Source organism: Rhineura floridana, chromosome 21, assembly GCF_030035675.1.
Source record: "Rhineura floridana isolate rRhiFlo1 chromosome 21, rRhiFlo1.hap2, whole genome shotgun sequence".
In the NCBI taxonomy this organism is placed as follows: domain Eukaryota; kingdom Metazoa; phylum Chordata; class Lepidosauria; order Squamata; family Rhineuridae; genus Rhineura; species Rhineura floridana.
The window spans coordinates 3,983,911-4,001,761 of NC_084500.1; the positions used below are offsets into that span (position 1 = coordinate 3,983,911).

Genomic DNA, 17,851 nt, shown 5'->3' on the forward strand with positions numbered 1-17,851 from the left:
AGAAAGTGAGTTGCATGTGTGTTCAGTACATTAGGGTTTCCAGAGTTAGATCACAAAAGTACTGAAAACAGTGATGAAAAAAGCAATCAGCCCAAAAGGGGGGTTGTTTTCTGTTGGGCCACTAAAGCTAACCCTGATTAATAGGTGAGGTGCGTTTTTAAGGAATGGAAACAAGTTTTAATCAGAGAGAAAGAAATTTAAAAGGCACACGGTTTTTACAGCTCTTTTGGTTCCAAGGGTGTTTGCTGTGATGAGATGATATTAAAGATGGACTTTCTTTCCGATGTGGTTTAACAAACATAAACTAGTATTAGGTTATTTCACACTTCCTTCAAGGAATCAATAAAGTTACCTGATTAAATCAACTAGCCCTATGTTTTCAGACACCCTTTTAAGAACGACCAGATCTGGGTAAGAAGACTGCTCTTTTGCAATGCTACATGTAAACCAAGGGCTCTTTCCTAACAGGAGCAGCATCAGCTGAACTGTATGTCAGCATGCAGGTGCTTCTCACTCACTGCTAAGCGGCACCAATCCCAGTAGGGAAACCATCGATGACGCCAATTCCCTTCAGAACCAGGGTTGCCATCTGGGACAAACCTTTTGTCTCTTTAAGGCAGGGACAGGTGGAAAACCTGTGGTCTTCCAAAGGTTGTTAGATTTTAGCTCCAATCATTCCAGATTATTGGATCTGCTGGCTGATGCAAGCTGGGGACTCCAGGAACATTTAAGAGGGCCAAAGGGTGAAGTGGGGTGACATTCAGAATGGGCATCTTCGCTTCTGCCTTAAAAAGGAGGCAGACGTCAAGCAGACCATCCTGAAGCGAGAATCTCTTTCCTGAGAAATGCACTCCAGGTTTTGGTGATTGCTGCAGTTCAAAAGGACAGCCCAGGCAATATGTGAGGAGTTGAGGTGGCCAACAGGCTGAGGCAGTTAAACTGCCTTGCAGGGAGGGTGCGGGGAGGCAGCAGCTCGTACAGAAGGAGCAACCAAGCAAAGTATATTTGGATGCCACCTGCTCTCAACACAACAAATAGCAGAAATATCTGTTTCCCACTACCCTCAGACAAAACTATTTTTAAAGTATCATTATTATCCATTCTTTTTATTATTTATTGCATTTGCTGCTGTTGTTGTTGTTATGTGCCTCCAAATCTTTTATGACCTATGGCAACCCTATGAATCAGTGACCTCCAACAGCATCTGTCATGAACCACCCTGTTCAGATCTTGTAAGTTCAGGTCTGTGGTTTCCTTTATGGACTCAATCCATCTCTTGTTTGGCCTTCCTCTTTTTCTACTCCCTGCTGTTTTCCCCAGCATTATTGTTTTTTCTAGCGAATCACGACTTCTCATGATGTGTCCAAGGTAGGATAACCTCAGTTTCACCATTTTAGCTTCTAGTGATAGTTCTGGTTTAATTGGTTCTAACACCCAATTATTTGTCTTTTTCGCAGTCCATGGTATGCGCAAAGCTCTCCTCCAACACCACATTTTAAATGAGTTGATTTTTCTCTTATCCACTTTTTTCACTCTCCAACTTTCACATCCATACACAGAGATCGGGAATGCCATTGTTATTTAGTGTTCAGTGACACATCTTTGCATTTGAGGACCTTTTCTAGTTCTTTCATAGTTGCCCTCCCCAGTCTTAGCCTTCTTCTAATTTCTTGACTACTGGTTAATGACTGTGCCAAGGTATTGATAATCCTGGACAAGTTCAATGTCCTCATTGTCAACTTTAAAGGTAAAGGTGTCCCCGCACTTGTAGTGCGAATCGTTTCCAACTCTTAGGGTGACGTCTTGCGACATTTACTAGGCAGACCGTATATATGGGGTGGGATTGCCAGTTCCGTCCCTGGCCTTTCTTTACCCCCCAGCATATGCCGGGTACTCATTTTACCGACCACGGATGGATAGAAGGCCGAGTGGACCTCGACCCCTTTTACCAGAGATTCGATTTCCTCCTTCCGTTGGAACTGAACTCCGGTCATGAGCAGAGCTTCGGCTGCGTTACCGCCGCTTACCACTCTGCACCACAGAGGGTTATGTAACTTTAAAGTTACATAAATCACCTGTTGTCATCACTTTAGTCTTCTTGACAGTCAGCTGTAGTCCTGCCTTTCTGCTTTCCTCTAACTTTCAACAGCATTTGTTTCAAATCATTACTGGTTTCTGCTAGTAATATGGTATCGTCTGCATATCTTAAATTATTCATATTTCTCCCTCAATTTTTCACACCTCCTTCATCTTGGTCCAATTCCTGATGCTTTGGGCTTCCATAAACATGTAGTTGCCGGCCACCCTCTGGAGGCACAGAAGCCCTTTCCTAGACGTAGCCTGACAAAGTTTTTCTGAAGCCCCTTTGGTTTGTGCAGTGCCTCAAGAGGACGAGCCAACAGCCTTACCTGAAGGGTCTGAGAAAGCTTTACGAAATCCCTCTGCACTTGCTCACTGACGTCCAGTTCTGTCTGCAGCCGCTGAGCTTTGTCCTTCTCTTCAAACATCAGCTGCTCCAGGTGAGCCTAGACAGAGAAACAAGCTTGGGTTTGCACCAAAGGGCTCACACTGACACCGCAAGATGGCCCTGACTGTCAGGGGACATTGGGATGGTAAATACCTGCTCAGGAACAGTGTGGCCTTTTGTCTACATCATGGGAGGGGAACCGTCTCAGGCCAATCCAGCGGGCCAACTTTGACAGGTATGCGGGGCAATCCACAAGTCAGTCACATGACATTATGATGTCACAAGACTGACAGGCATGCTGCCCCACCCACCTGTCAAAATCCCTTGTCCTCAAGCTTGGGAACCATAATGCATGGGGCATTGCTAGCTCCATGCTTTGCAAGCAGCCCTGCACTGACCCTTTCAACATCCAACATCAGTGGTTGAAATGATCAGCACAGGAAGGACTGCAAAGCTCTTTCTGGCCCTTTCCTGTTTCAATCTGTGTAGCTCCTGTTCATGTCCTACATCCAAGTTGGAAAGGAGCCGGGGGGGGGTATCAGAGACTTCCAAGAGCGGCACTGGGAAGGGAATGTGGTTTCCATCCCCCCTCATTGAGGAAGGGGCACCTCCTACTGCCCATCAGTAAACCTTGCTCCAGCAAAGGAACAACTGGGAGCCCACCTTAAGCTTCCAATTTTTCCTTTGAAGCCCCACACCTGACGTCACGTATGAGGTGTGGGGCAGGGCAGGTGTGGCTTCCCCAAAACGGCCTGGTGGGCTGCAGGTTGGAGGTTCCCCATCCCTGGTCTATACACCCAAGCTGCTTCTCAGGGCCACAATATTCCCTTCACAGGAGGCAGGTGGCCTCACTTCTTTGACCCCCTCCTCATGTTCAAACTCCATCTATGCACATGCGAAGGCAGGGGAGGGGTGTCGTCCCCAGCCTGCCTCAAACTGTGCGCTCGGGCTCATCGCTGTTTTCTCGCCCATTTGGAGAGATCCTTCACAATCGAGTGTTGGATTTTACCAATTTAAAAAAACACAAAACTTGGGATGCCTCATTGGTCCCTGCAAAAAAAGCGCTGCCCCCAGTCCTGATCCTTGGGGGAATCCCACTGGATTACTTCTGTCCACCCTGAGAAGGGACCCTTCCTCCCTTCTGCCTCTTGAACTAGTTACCAATCTTGAGCTCTGTCACGACACACTTTATTGAATAAAGGGTCTTTTTTGCGCTTAAATACACAAACGTGGGCAATGCAATACATGATTTGAGGAGGGCGTTGGATAGAGGAGAATATACCTTCCTCGTCCTCCTGGATGTCTCAGCGGCTTTTGATACCGTCGACCACGGTATCCTTTTAGCCCGCCTGGGAAGATTGGGAATAGGGGGCACTGTTTTACAGTGGCTCCGTTCCTATCTCTCAGACAGACATCAACGGGTGGCATTGGGGAATGAGGTTTCAGACCCTTGGCCTCTCAATTGTGGAGTGCCACAGGGATCTATCCTCTCCCCCATGCTATTCAACATCTATGTAAAGCCGCTGGGAGCCATCATCAGGAGATTTGGGCTGCAGTGTCACCAATATGCGGATGACACTCAGCTCTATCTCTCGTTCAAGTCCTCACCAGAGTTGGCTGTGGAGACCGTGTCCAAGTGCCTGGATTCCGTTAGTGAATGGATGGGAAGGAATAGGCTGAAGCTGAACCCCGACAAGACCGAGGTGTTGCTCGTGGGGGATAAGAGAAGGTTGGGAGATATAGACCTGGTGTTCAATGGGGTAAAACTGCCCCTGAAAGACCAGGTCCGCAGCCTTGGGGTCATTCTTGACTCCCAGCTGTCCATGGAGGCTCAGGTTTCAGCAGTGAGCCGGGCGGCTTGGTATCAATTACATCTTATACAGAGGCTGCGACCCTACCTTCCTGTCCATCTGCTCCCACGGCTGATACATGCCCTGGTCTCCTCTCGCTTAGACTACTGTAATGCGCTCTACGTGGGGTTACCCTTGAAGACGGTCCGGAAATTACAGCTGATACAGAATGCGGCGGCACGCTTGATTAAGAACAGCCGCCGCCGCAATCATATCACCCCGGTGTTAATAGATCTACACTGGCTACCAGTTGTTTACCGGGCCCAATTCAAGGTGTTGGTATTAACCTTTAAAGCCCTATACGGTTCCGGCCCAGTTTATCTGAAGGAGCGCCTCCAGCATCACCAACTATGCCGCCCGACGAGATCAGCCACACAAGACCTTCTCTCGGTCCCACCAGTTAAAACAGCTAGGCTGGTGCCGACCAGAGAGAGGGCCTTTTCGATGGTGGCCCCCGCCCTCTGGAACTCCCTTCCTTTCGATCTTCACCATGCCCCCTCCCTGACAGGTTTCCGCCGGGCCTTGAAGACCTGGCTGTTCAGGCAGGCCTATGGGGTCGCCGGGGGGCAAGTCAGTTTTTAACGTTGTTTAGCGTAATGTTGCTTTTTAATTTTTGTAATTGGGATTTGATATTGTATTCTGTTGTGGCAATGTACGTCGCCTAGAGTGGCCGTTTGGTCGGCCAGATAGGCGACTCACAAAGGAAATTTTATTATTATTATTACAAGTGTGTGCACAACTTTCATTAATACTTACTTTTGCCACCAACTCCCTCCTCAGCTGCTCTTCAAGACCACTTCTCCTCTCCTGAAAGCTTTCCAACTGCTGCATTTTTTCCTTCAAGGTGGACTCCAACTGAGAAACCAAGAACAAGAAACTAATGGGCCCAAACTCCCTGATGCCTGCTTGCATGAAATGACGCTGCAGGTTCACCAGACCGTATCCAGTTTCTTTTTCTTTAATAACGCTCAATGGGAAAACCTGCAGTTAATAAAGCCTCTCCCTTATTGGATCCAGAAACTGCATTCACTTTATACAAAAGCAGACACAATGGCAGAAGTGGCCGTGGCTGCCCACTATCGCCATCACCACCACTTGGAGAAGGGCTGTAGTTTAGCATGCAGAAGGTCCCGGGTTCAATCCCCGGTGGCATCTCCAGGCAGGGCTGGGAGAGACTCCTGCCTGAAGCCCTGGAGAGAACTGCTGCCAGTCAGTGTAGGCAATACTGAGCTAGACCAATGGACAGACTCAACACAAAGCTGCTCCCTAGGTGCCTATCATCATAAGCAGCAATCACAAGCTTCATAAAGCACCCCTGCTGCATCACGGGCATCAAGTCCATTCCGCTCAATTGTATTCTCCTGTTGCTCTAAGCCGGCAGAGGCCGCAAGAGGCCTAAAGGGCCCTTCTTTACATCCCCAAAGTCCAAAAGGTCCTAAAGAGCCACCAGATGACAACTGAGGATCAGAAGGGACTCCCCAATCTTAGCAGTTCACTTTGACTGGCACACTGATGAGCTGACAGCTGCCCCTCTTCTCCTTTGCAAGGATGTATAAAGTGGAGGGACTTTTAGATTGAAAACTTGGCTGTTTCAGTGGGCATATAGAACTCCTGGATAATTTTAGTTCTATAGTGTACAGATGTGGGTGGGTGGATAATTAAAGACTGATGTTATAACTGTATTTTTATATGTATTTAATTTTATGTATGCCGCCAAGAGTGGCCGTTCATTCGGCCAGATAGGCGGTCTAAAAATAAAATTTCAGTATTATTATTATGATGATGATGCCTGTTCCAGAGACGGGTCTGCAAAACGGCAGGCAGATCTGAATAAAATGCTGTGTTTTATTCTGGGACATCAGCATTGGCGAGGGGAGGGGCAGTTACAGTTAGTGTCATCTCACACATACACTTGAAGTACCAAATTCTCGCTCTGTGCTTGCTTCCCAATTTCTTTCTTCTCTCTTTGGGCCAACTCCCTACAACACACACACACTACGAGTCACCCCATGTGTTATAGGGAGAAAAAGTCTCTGGTGTCCAGGAGCAAGTGGAAGGACAAGGTGGGGAGATGTGTGAACCCCCCCAAAAAAAGAAACTGGGTCAGCTGCAGCGATCGCCACCCGCTCCACAGGAATCCCTTCGCCAGGTTACAAGGTGAACAGAAAGCAGCAGTGGGTGGAGGCTCCGTGTCAAGGGAATCCACTCCGGGTTTTAGTCTTAACTTTCAGGAGCTCTCCAAAATGCTGAGGCACCTTGGGCAGCTCCCTGAAAGTCCGGACTAAAACCCGGAGTGGCTTCCACTGCCCCACTGACATGGCGCCACCAGCAAGGCAGGCAAGCAAGCAGCTTTTCAGCACGGCATGCCAAGCATTTCCTAAAACAGGGCTAGTCAACGTAACGCCCTCCAAACATTCTCCACCTCCCTTCAGTCCCAAACCGACCTGGCTGAGGCTGATGGGAGCTGGGAGTCCAACATCCTCCGGGAGGCACCATGCCGGCTTGCCCCGCCCTAAAGCATCCAGGGGGAAGCCTTACCTGCTCCTTTCCCACTCTGATTCTCTCCAGCTCTGTCTTCAGGCTGGAAGCAGCAGCTGCAAAAGAGAAGGTCCATTAAGGAGCTTTAATATCACTTTCTCAGCCAACGAGCCTCACAATCGATTCAGGGTAGCAAGGTGGGGCCAAGGCGGCCTCCACTCCGTTCTCACCGGCAGAATTCTCCAAAATATAGTTCATCTTAACTATTTCTTAATTAAAAGGTAGGTTCTTCTGTATCTCTATGTCTCCAGCCAGCGACTTCCTCCTCACAACTGTCTTGGTAAGGAATATGAGTGGCCTGTTTCCCCTAACTATGGGAAGAAACGGAGGCTGAGCACAGGCACCTGGCTCTTCTCAGGGCACGCCTGCGCTCTCTTCCCTGGAACATGCCAGCTCTTGGTCATGAATGTGAAGCACTCGACACTGGGGCAGCTTTTCATATCAAATGCAGAAGGCAAGTCTCCAGATTTCCCCAGCATATAAATCATCTCTTGTTTGCCTGAAGGGTATGAGGACAGGTGGGAGAAAAATGCACTGGGAAGGCGTCACGCCACACTGGGATGATTCCACACCAGGAACAGCCACTATGGTGTAGTGGTCAGAATGTTGGACTGGGACCTGGGAGACCAGCGTTCAAATCCCCGCTTGGCCATGAAGCTCATTGGGTGGCCTTCGGCCAGCAACTGTCTCTCAGCCTAAACCACCTCACAGGGTTGACGTGAGGATAAAATTGGGAGGGAGGGAGCCATGTCTGCATGCCACCTTGAGTTCCTTGGAGGAAAGGAGGGATATAAATGTAATAATAAATAAAATGAAATGATTTGCTGACTCCAGCCATTCAACATTTCTATACATGTCCCGACTATTACCACGGTAAGAGGTCAGTGGGGAACATGCAAAGTGACCCTGTGAATATCTACATTGTATTTCCACAGCAGTGGTGAAGCCTCTGATAAGCAACGGCTGAGGCAGTTATTGTGGAATAATCACCAACATTCCAATTTGTCAAAAAGACAGGTGGAGTCTGCCAGGAAGACGAACTGCCTGTTACCGCTTGTGGCTCCCCACAGGGGCTGTTTATCTCCCTTCCACTTCAGGTAACATAAAAATAAGAGAGACAAGAGCTGAAGGATGAGAACTTGTCTTGCCCTGTGGATCTTAGCCTGTGACATGAAGCTTGCACCATCTCTCTGAGACCAGCAAAGACAGATTTATTTATTTTTTGAAGTTGAAGTTGAAGTTGAAATTGAAGCTGAAGCTGAAGTTGAAGCTGAAGCAGCAGCTTCTGTGAGGCAAGGAGAAGTTGTCAGTCTGGCTGTAACTGTAGTCTCGCACAGACCTGAGGGGCAGAAGTAGCTTTGTAGGCAGAAGCTGGAAGGGCAGGGAATTCCAGAATTAAGGTGGCTGGAGGAGGGATGCAATAGACAGAGGAAGAACCCAGGGAAAGGGTAAACATGGAGAAAATGGACTGAAGAAAAAGGCAAAGGAATAGAGGGAAGAAGGGGGCAAAGAGGTAAGGAAAAAGTGCCTAAGGTCAAGAAAGGCTATACACTATGTCTACTGTCACTACAGGATTGTAACTGGCAACCTTAAGAAGGCAACGAGGGTTGAGAAGTGATGCTAGAGGAAGAATGAGGGAACAACATCTATATGAAACCGTTGGGTTCGGTCATCCGGAGCTTTGGAGCTCTATTTGGAGCACACAGCTCTATTTCTCCTTTTCTCCTTTTCATCTGCTTCAGGTGAGGCTGTCAATGTGCTGAACCGGTGCCTGGCTGCGACAATGGACTGGATGAGGGCTAATAAACTGAGGCTCAATCCAGACAACACTGAGATGCTGCTAGTGGGTGGTTCTTCTGACCGGATGCTGGATGTCCAACCTGTCCTGGATGGGGTTGCACTCCCCCTGAAGGAGCAGGTTCGTAGCTTGGGGGTTCTCCTAGAACCATCTCTGTCACTTGAGGCTCAGGTAGCCTCAGTGGCACGGAGTGCTTTCTACCAACTTCGGCTGGTGGCCCAACTATGTCCCTATCTGGACAGGGATAACCTGGCTTCAGTTGTCCATGCTCTGGTAACCTCTAAATTAGATTACTGCAATGCACTCTACGTGGGGCTGCCTTTGAAGACAGTTTGGAAACTGCAGCTTGTGCAAAATGCAGCGGCCAGATTGGTAACAGGGACCAGACGGTCCGAACATATAAAACCGATTCTGGCCCGCTTGCATTGGCTGCCTGTATGTTTCCGAGCTTGATTCAAGGTGCTGGTTTTAACCTATAAAGCCTTACACGGCTTGGGACCACAATACCTGATGGAACGCCTCTCCCGATACGAACCAACCTGTACACTACGCTCAACATCTAAGGCCCTCCTCCGGGTGCCTCCTCTGAGGGAAGCTGGGAGTCTGGCAACAAGGGAGAGGGCCTTCTCAGTGGTGGCCCCAATTATAGAATGATCTCCCTGACGAGGTGCGTCTCGCACCATCACTGTTATCTTTTCGGCGCCAGGTCAACACTTTCCTTTTCTTCCAGGCATTTTAGCATGTGTTTTTTAAATTGTTTTAACTTTTTAAATTGTGTTTTAAATTGTTTTTAAAAGATGTGTTTTAAATTTGTATATGTGTTTTTAGTGTTTTTAGGTACTGTAAACCACCCAGAGAGCTTCGGCTATGGGGCGGTATACAAATACAATCAATCAATCAATCAATCAATCAATCAAGTAAGTAAGTAAGTAAGTAAGTAAGTACTGAAATTCCCATATTGATTTCAACTAACCCAACACTTCTTTGGTTGCAGGCTCCTATTTCAAACATCAGACTTATTTCAAGTGGTTTCGTTAAGCTCATCGACACAACCCTGAAGAGGTTTCTTGGGATGTTGCCCTCGATATATGGGGGACAGGGAATGACAAACCACCTTACAGGACTGTTGTAAGGATTATTAAGATAATATGAAGCCCCTGGGAGACCCAAAAAGGGTTATATAAATGCAATGAATGACAACAATCCTTCCATGCAACTAAACTAGCAGGTCCCCTTCCAAGTCAAGGTACCTTTCTGTCCCGGTGCTTAGCCCTGCACAAACCAGTGGAGACTGGTCCATTTGGGTGGGTGGGGAATGCCCCACCATGCTCGGAGTGCCATCAGCTAGCCTCCACTGGCCTGCCTTCCCACTTCAGCTAGTTCAGGGGGTGGCCGTCCCTGTCGGGTTCCTCCTCCTCCCCATGTCAGTATGTTGCCCTCATGGAACTCAGCAGAGACGAGGAGGGAGACAAAACTAGAATGAGTTGGCTCTGCCTGTCATTGACTGTGGCTCCACTTAAGGTTGGGGTTCCCTGCCTTCCGCCCCCCCTCCTCACCTATTTCCTCTTTGCAGTTCTCTATTTCAAGCTGCAACGTCTCTTCTATGTTCTCTTTTAAACACTGTTCAGCTTGAATCTGTTCTTTCAAGAATAAAATTTCTGCCTTCAGTTTTTCTTCCAGGTGGTCTGCTGCTGTCCGCACACTAATGATGTCTTCACGGTATTTAAGGACCAGTTCACGGAGTTCCTGAAAGGAAGGTTTACAAGGTTCTAGAACAAAGCACTCTTTTTTTTGTCTCTCTCTCCTTCTCATATATACACACATACAGCCCTAATGGCCAGAGGCGTTTGCATAATAAAATATTTCTCACTTTGGCCCCGTTGGAACTGGTTTCAAAAGTAGAAGAGGAACGGATACGCTAAAGAGAGAAATCAGCATTGGATTCATCTCTACAAAGTTGTGTGTCCAAATTCTAGAGAATCTTTTTTTTAAATGTTGCCAGGGAGTAGATGGTTTTGCAGGAAATAAAGCTGAGCATCTTGAGGATGAAGAGTTTCACAGTGTGGGGCACCCTACAGCAAGGCCCCATTGCCAGTCTAAAAGGCATAAAGGCAGGATCCTCAAGCAATGAAGGCCCTCCTCCGGGTTCCGACTCATAGGGAAGCCCGGAAGGTGGTGACAAGATCTAGGGCCTTCTCAGTGGTGGCCCCCGAACTGTGGAATAGTCTCCCCGAGGAGGTGTGCTTGGCACCAACATTGTTATCCTTTCGGCGCCAAGTTAAAACCTTCCTCTTTTCCGAGGCATACTAATTTAAGTTAACGTAATTTTAAAATCTGCTGTGATTGATTTTAGATTGTTTTATTTTTATATGTTTTTGGTTGTATTATACTATGTGATTTTATCGTATTTCTTGTGTTCACCGCCCAGAGAGCTATTGCTAGTCGGGCGGTATATAAATTTAATAAATAATAATAATAATAATAATAATGGGTGATGTCCCCAGTGTGAGATTCCCAGAGTATGACTGGAACACACTCAGTGGCCTATGGGAAGCCTGCATGGAGGACAAGAATACATTTGTCCTTCCATGCTCATGATCCCCAACAGCTGATAACTTTACTTCCGACACTGGGAGGTAACATACAGCCATCACGACTACTAGTCGCTGATAGCATTTTCCTCCATGGATTGCTCTCATCCCCTTTCAAGAGGCATCCAAGATGGTGGTCATTACTGTCTCTTCGGCTAGCAAATTCCACAGTTTTAACTACGTGCTCTGTGAAGAAGTCCTTCCTTTTGTCTGCCATAAAATCTCCCAGCATTCCTTCACTGGATGACTCCACTGGGATATACTTATTATGAGAGAGGGAGAAAAACCCTCTCTGTCTACTTTCTTCACTCCCTGCGTAGTTTTATACTCCTCCATCATTCCCCCTTTACCTGTCTTTTCTTTTTTAAATAAAAACTTTGAAAAGTCCTCATAGGGTATTTGCACCAGCTCCCTGGTTTTCTGCAACTTATTTGTGAGGTGTGAGGATCATTTATGATATTTAGTAGATAACACATTTTCTAGGAAATCTCACTTTTTTTAACCCTGTGGAGTCAGGGGAGGGAATTCATGAGGGGATTCACCAATCAGGGATGAGCATGTAGGCTTGGGCTCACCTCTAGGGGCCCAGTTTTAAGAAAATAAGAAGAGTCTGGCTGCTGAATCAGGGCAGTGGCCCTTCTAGTCCAGCACCCCTGTTATCGCAGTGGCCAACTGGATGCTTGTGGGAAGCCCGCAAGTAGGAGCTGAGTGCAAAGAGCACTCTCCCCTGAGGGAGAGGGAGAAGGAGAAGGGGGAGAGAGGGAGAGAGGGAGAGAGAGAGGGAGAGAGAGAGGGAGAGAGGGAGGGAGAGAGAGAGAGAGAGAGAGAGAGGGAGAGAGGGAGAGAGGGAGAGAGAGAGAGAGAGAGAGAGAGAGAGAGACCCATTGGGGAGGAATTCCAGCCTTTGTGCATGGAGGTTGCTTGACATGTGGCAGGCAGGGTTGCTATGCAATGGGGAAGCTAAACCGCCATGCCAGGTACACTGGGTTTTTAAAGCATTTCAGTGTCAGGTTTTCTGCACGGCACACCCATCCGTGTTAGAGTGTGTGCCCAAGAAGTAAGGCTAACAGGTACTTTTTTGCCAATCTAACCCTTCACTGAGGGATTAGAATCTTGTGTGCACACAGGCACCTGAAACAAACTTGACATGTCAACTAACCTCAACTATCTCCCTGAGCCTTTGTGTTAATAATGACTTCCTCTTAATTACCACACAACTCCTCTGTATAATTAACAAAAAGGTATCCTACCTCTTCGGTTTCTGGCAGGATAAAGTCCTCGGCCTGCTGCAAAGAGACATGCAGGCAATGTTTTCCTTGAAGGCTTTCATTGTCTTTCTGGAGTCTCATCAACTCCTCCGAGATGTGCTCCCTCGACTGTGTCAGGACAGCCTTTTTCCGGTGGGAAAAAACACACACACGCACAAAACATTTTAAGGTCACTGTTTTAAAACTACCTTCTCTAATAAAGTCACATTTCATTCTCCAGCATTTTCTATGCACACAGAAGGTAAAACGCCAACCCTGCTACCTCTCTGAATTTGTGTCACCTCCTACACTAGACTGGGAATAGCAGGAGGTTTCAAGTCATTTAGGAGTCAGGGAAATGAACTGTTGCAGCAAGACACCTTACAGTGAACCATCCAAAGGTCAGATTCTCAATTCAACAGGTGGCATATTACCAGGAGAAGAGTTAAGGGTATGCCATTGGTGACTGCATCTGGGACCTTCTGAATGCCAGGCAAGATACCCTACCACTGAGCTATGGCCCTTTCTCCAAAGACCTGTTTTGCCCTTCCTCCATTGCAAGGTCAAAGTTCTCAATTATCTCAAACACCTTTGCCATTTAATAGCCTTAAAAGGGCTTAGCACTGAAAGTACATTTCAAGTGCAGCAGACACAATTTAACAGTAACTCATACCGGCATAATTTCAAAGGTGAATAGACTAAAAGGAATCTATTACATGAAGTGAAGGAAAGTCACAATACACGGTACTAGGATGGCAGCAACAACAAATGTGTATTAGTGCATACAACTGAGTGTGCAAATTTATTATTTATAAACTACATATCCACCCTTCATCATTAAAAAATAAATAAACTCAGGGTGGGTCACACCACAAAGATGTATACTGCCAATCAATAAAAGTTATTACACAATTTGCAATTACAATGAAATATGCAACTAGGTATGCAGAAAATAAGGAAGCCAGAACCAGTTTATGCCAGGCACATGCCTATCTCCTGAATGCAACAGGAAGACAAATCTACTGGTCAAGAAACTAGCAAAAATGTCTCGTCTAGAGTCTATTCCTATCGTTATGAATCTGTTCGGTCACAGTCAGCCAGGTGCTTGGGGGCTCACGGGGGCTTCTAGCCCACCCAATGCAACCCCTAATCCACTTTCCCCACTGTCCGAGCATGAAGCCAGGGTGGATTAAAAGCCATGGGACAAGATGGAGCTGCCCCAGAGCAATCACTCTTAAGGAAAGGTCGCACAAGGCATGGAAGACCCAAAGCCGCTGCTGTCAAACTTCCCTAAGAACCTTATGGGCTGAACATTTACCACCTGAAGTGGGGCCTGCAGTCCACCTCCTGGCTTGACAGCCTTTGTAGCATTTACACTGTACAGGAAGCAGAAGCAAACGTCCCTCACCTCTCTTCCTTAGGCAAACCACATGGTGTACAGTGAGAAGGCACTACCTGCCCTGTTCAGAGCGGGATTCACGAGGCTGAGACGCAGGTGCAATTAAATCTTGTTTTGTTAAACTAATGGATTCATCAAAAGTGGTACGCTTCATAGAAATCTCTAAGCTAGCTCTCTAGAATTCCCTAACTGCACTCTAGACATGCTCTGCAACGCGTGAAGAAAGTTGACTCAGCAACTCAACCCAGAGAGCTGCAGTCTTAAGTAGGGAAAGTTTTAGATCATAATCTCTGGCTCCTTCGCAAGTCCTGCCTCTGTCCTGTCCGCTTCTCGCAACGTAGAGAGCGGGGTGATGGGGGAGGGTGCCTCCAACGGCTCATCTGAAAGAACCATCTCCTTAGCAACCGGCTCAAGGTCAGGGGGCGGTGACGTGCTTGAGGCATCCCGAGAACCGCTTGGTAAAGGGGGAGTCAACGCCCCCTCTGGAACATCTTCCAACGGCTCCTCCAACCTGTCGGGGGGCAGCACGCTCTCCGCTTCCGAGACCGTGCCATCCGTGGGAACTGGCCCGGAGTCAAACTCACTCCCCCTCCCAAGGTCTTGCTCAGACTCAACAATTCCTTGGTCTTCCGTGCCTTCTGACGGCTGGGAAACCTGGAACTCATGTCTCCCCCCTCCCTGGCCCTCGTGGGGAAGCGGAGGCTCAACACTACCTGCCCGTGGCTATGTCCACCTTGCTGGATTCCTCCTTGTCTCTCAGGCCATTGCCAACCGAGATGTTATTATCTGTCTCATTTCTGCAGTGTTATCAGCTCCCCCCTTACTTACAGAGCTGCATCTCATTGAGTCCCCCACCCCATGTGCACATCTGCGCTCCTCCAACAGCTAGGCAAGCAGCGGGAACAAGGAAATAGATGCACACACAGCTTTGCTGGCAGGAGTCAGCTAACTACAACCTCTTTACCTCTCACCATACATAGGTGGGGACGGACAGCACCCAAACTTGTGAACTGCCAAGAATCAAAGCGCAGTAGAGTTGGAAAGGCCATTGAGTCCAACCCCTTACTCAGTGCAAGAATTCAACAATAAATCATTGTTTGCCCTGAAAAGGGCAGGCAAGTGGATAATTACAAGGCTGTATGAGCAAAAAACATGCAACGACTTTATTTATATAAATCCCCAAGATCCATAAAGTCAGCATTTCTTTACCATTTGATCCTGGACATCTCTCCTAGCTTGAGAAAATGCATGCTGTAGTTCACTAAGCTGGGTCTCAGACTCCTGAACTCTGACAATGAGTGACAAGATCTGTCAAAGGGAAGGAGGGGGAAAAGAGGACCTTATCAACCAACATAAATATAAAGGAAGCATTAATACAAAGTTCTCAGCAGGGGGTATGTTGCTCCTGCAAGGCTTCACCCAAGACATCCAAATTATAGTCAGTATTGTTGGCAGGGGTGTGGACAAACTGGTTTCACACTTTAAACTTTGGTGGGAACACCCAAGAGTTCTGGAACCTGGTCTCTTTTTATAGTGTGTAACTGAAGTCACCCAAGCAGCTTCCTGAACAACAGAGAGCTGATAAACGTCTGGGAGATCATGATTATGGACAAACTTACTCAGAAAGTGCAACAAGCAAAGAATCCCATTTTTTAAAAAGAAACATATATATTATACATCCCATGGTTTCTATTTGTGTTCTATGAGGAAGTCCTTCAAGCTTCTCATCGCATTCCAATCATGTACAGATGCATATCTATGTACTTGCCTAGCTATGATTTGGCTACAGAACTTACACATCCAAATGCTCTCGCTAGTTAGTGAGCTTCTCCTTAGGCTGTAAGAAACAACTCTTGGGGCACCTTAAAAGGCTAATAGCTTTCTTGTGGCATACGCTTCTGTGGCCTTCATTCATTACTAGTTCATCTGATGCATGAAATGTTATCCCAAGTTATGTACATGGTGGTGGCGGAACTTTGTTGTGTTTGCTGCAAGCACACTAACATGGTTACTCCTCTGAAAATCTTTAGGCTGTTTCACTTTAAAGGCACCAACAAGCTTACCCACAATAAATAAAAATGAAATGCCATGCTTAAAAAAAAACACTGCACTTAAGAGAAGGCGTTTACATTGGGAGGGTCATGCCTTTGGAGTCAGTTTAGGGCTGGAGCAGGGGCATAACCTCTTGTTGGCTGATTTATTCTCTCATGCCAGATGGGGTTTAGCTGGATCTATGTGCTTAACCTTTCACTTACACAGTATGGAGCTAGATGAGATGATGCTACTTCTTTCCTCTTCCCTATCCAATCCTTTTTCCTTTTGTGTCATGTCTTTTTAGCTTGTAAACTTGCAGACAGGGACTGTCTTGTTTTAACTAATAGTATGTAAGCTGCTCTCTGGGCCTATTCAGCTGAAAAGTGTCGTAAAAATGCTTTAAAGCAACAGCAGCAAACTATTAGAGAACACCAACTGGGATTGGTGAGGAGGACTAGGAGCGAAGTGGGGGACCTATCATAGCAGTACAGAGTGGACTATGATCGTGTTGGGCCTCTTTGGGTTTTAACTGCAAGCCAGTTTTGAAGCTAATCTCAGCAGAAAAGCATGACATAATTCAGCCTTGTGTCAAACTCTCTTGGCAGCCACAGGCAACAAGGAATGCCTTGCCAGCGAGGACTGGGCTGGCAGGGGAGAGAAGCCTGTCCTTAAGGCCCTTCCTTCAACAGCCTGTTCTGGCAGAATGGAAAAAAGTTTACTAGCCCGCTAAGAGGCTAGCATGCTGCTGCTGCTGCTGCCGCCCCTGGCTTCTCCTGCACAGCTGGTGCAGAAACACAGGCTGCTAGCCTCTTCCCAGGATAGTAAAACAACCAACAACCCTTCTGTGGGCTTATCTGCGCAGCCACATAATTAAGTTAATGAGAGGTATATATGGCAACCTCACATTTACCCCATTCAAACTGATTTGTAGTGCACACTCCTACTCCTCTCAGGATTACTGGCCTACATCATCCCTGACCACTGATCAAGCTGGCTGGGGCCAGCGGGAACTGGCAGTCCAACATAAGAACATAAGAACATAAGAAGAGCCTGCTGGATCAGGCCAGTGGCCCATCTAGTCCAGCATCCTGTTCTCACAGTGGCCAATCAGGTGCCTGGGGGAAGCCCGCAAGCAGGACCCGAGTGCAAGAACACTCTCCCCTCCTGAGGCTTCCGGCAACTGGTTTTCAGAAGCATGCTGCCTCTGACTAGGGTGGCAGAGCACAGCCATCACGGCTAGTAGCCATTGATAGCCCTGTCCTCCATGAATTTGTCAACAATATTGGGAGGGCCACACATTCCACACCACTAGGGCATACTAGGAATCTGCAGACCAATGTAAAAGGTAAAGGTGTCCCCACACGTAGTGCGAGTCGTTTCCGACTCTTAGGGTGACGTCTTGCGACGTTTACTAGGCAGACCGTATATATGGGGTGGGATTGCCAGTTCCTTCCCTGGCCTTTCTTTACCCCCCAGCATATGCCGGGTACTCATTTTTCGGATGGATGGAAGGCTGAGTGGACCTCGACCCCTTTTCCCGGAGATTCAACTTCCTCCTTCTGTTGGAATCGAACTCTGGCCGTGAGCAGAGCTTCGGCTGCGTTACCGCCGCTTACCACTCTGCGCCACGGAGGATCTTGCAGACCAATGTACATAGCAGTTAATTGCAACTGAGAATAAATCAAAGCTCTTCAACACTAATAATCATTTTTTAGTAGTGGCCACCAGTTCTATTACACACTCACTCACTCTCAGCTTTTAGCAGAACTGTTTTTAAACTGTGTTTTAGGGAAATCTGGGGTGTCACAATGAAAAAATAAGGAGTGGAGGGCAAGACTACCTGGAAGATCTAGAGCATGTCAGGAAATAATCCACAATGCAGAGGATCCACAGCACATAGACTGATGTGGGAAGAATTCTCAAGAAC

General features: G+C 47.4%; 1 protein-coding gene across 1 annotated transcript in view; it reads right to left on the reverse strand.

Annotated features, from left to right (window-relative positions):
• RABEP1 (rabaptin, RAB GTPase binding effector protein 1) overlaps positions 1 to 17,851 on the reverse strand; it is an 82,887-nt gene that overhangs the window by 3,853 nt on the left and 61,183 nt on the right. Inside the window, exons 12-17 of the mRNA XM_061605415.1 lie at positions 15,100 to 15,198; positions 12,495 to 12,635; positions 10,210 to 10,399; positions 6,856 to 6,911; positions 5,074 to 5,172; positions 2,409 to 2,525 (exon numbers count right to left, since the gene is read on the reverse strand). Of these exons, the coding sequence (XP_061461399.1) occupies positions 2,409 to 2,525; positions 5,074 to 5,172; positions 6,856 to 6,911; positions 10,210 to 10,399; positions 12,495 to 12,635; positions 15,100 to 15,198 (702 nt within the window). The remainder of the gene's footprint in view (positions 1 to 2,408; positions 2,526 to 5,073; positions 5,173 to 6,855; positions 6,912 to 10,209; positions 10,400 to 12,494; positions 12,636 to 15,099; positions 15,199 to 17,851) is intronic.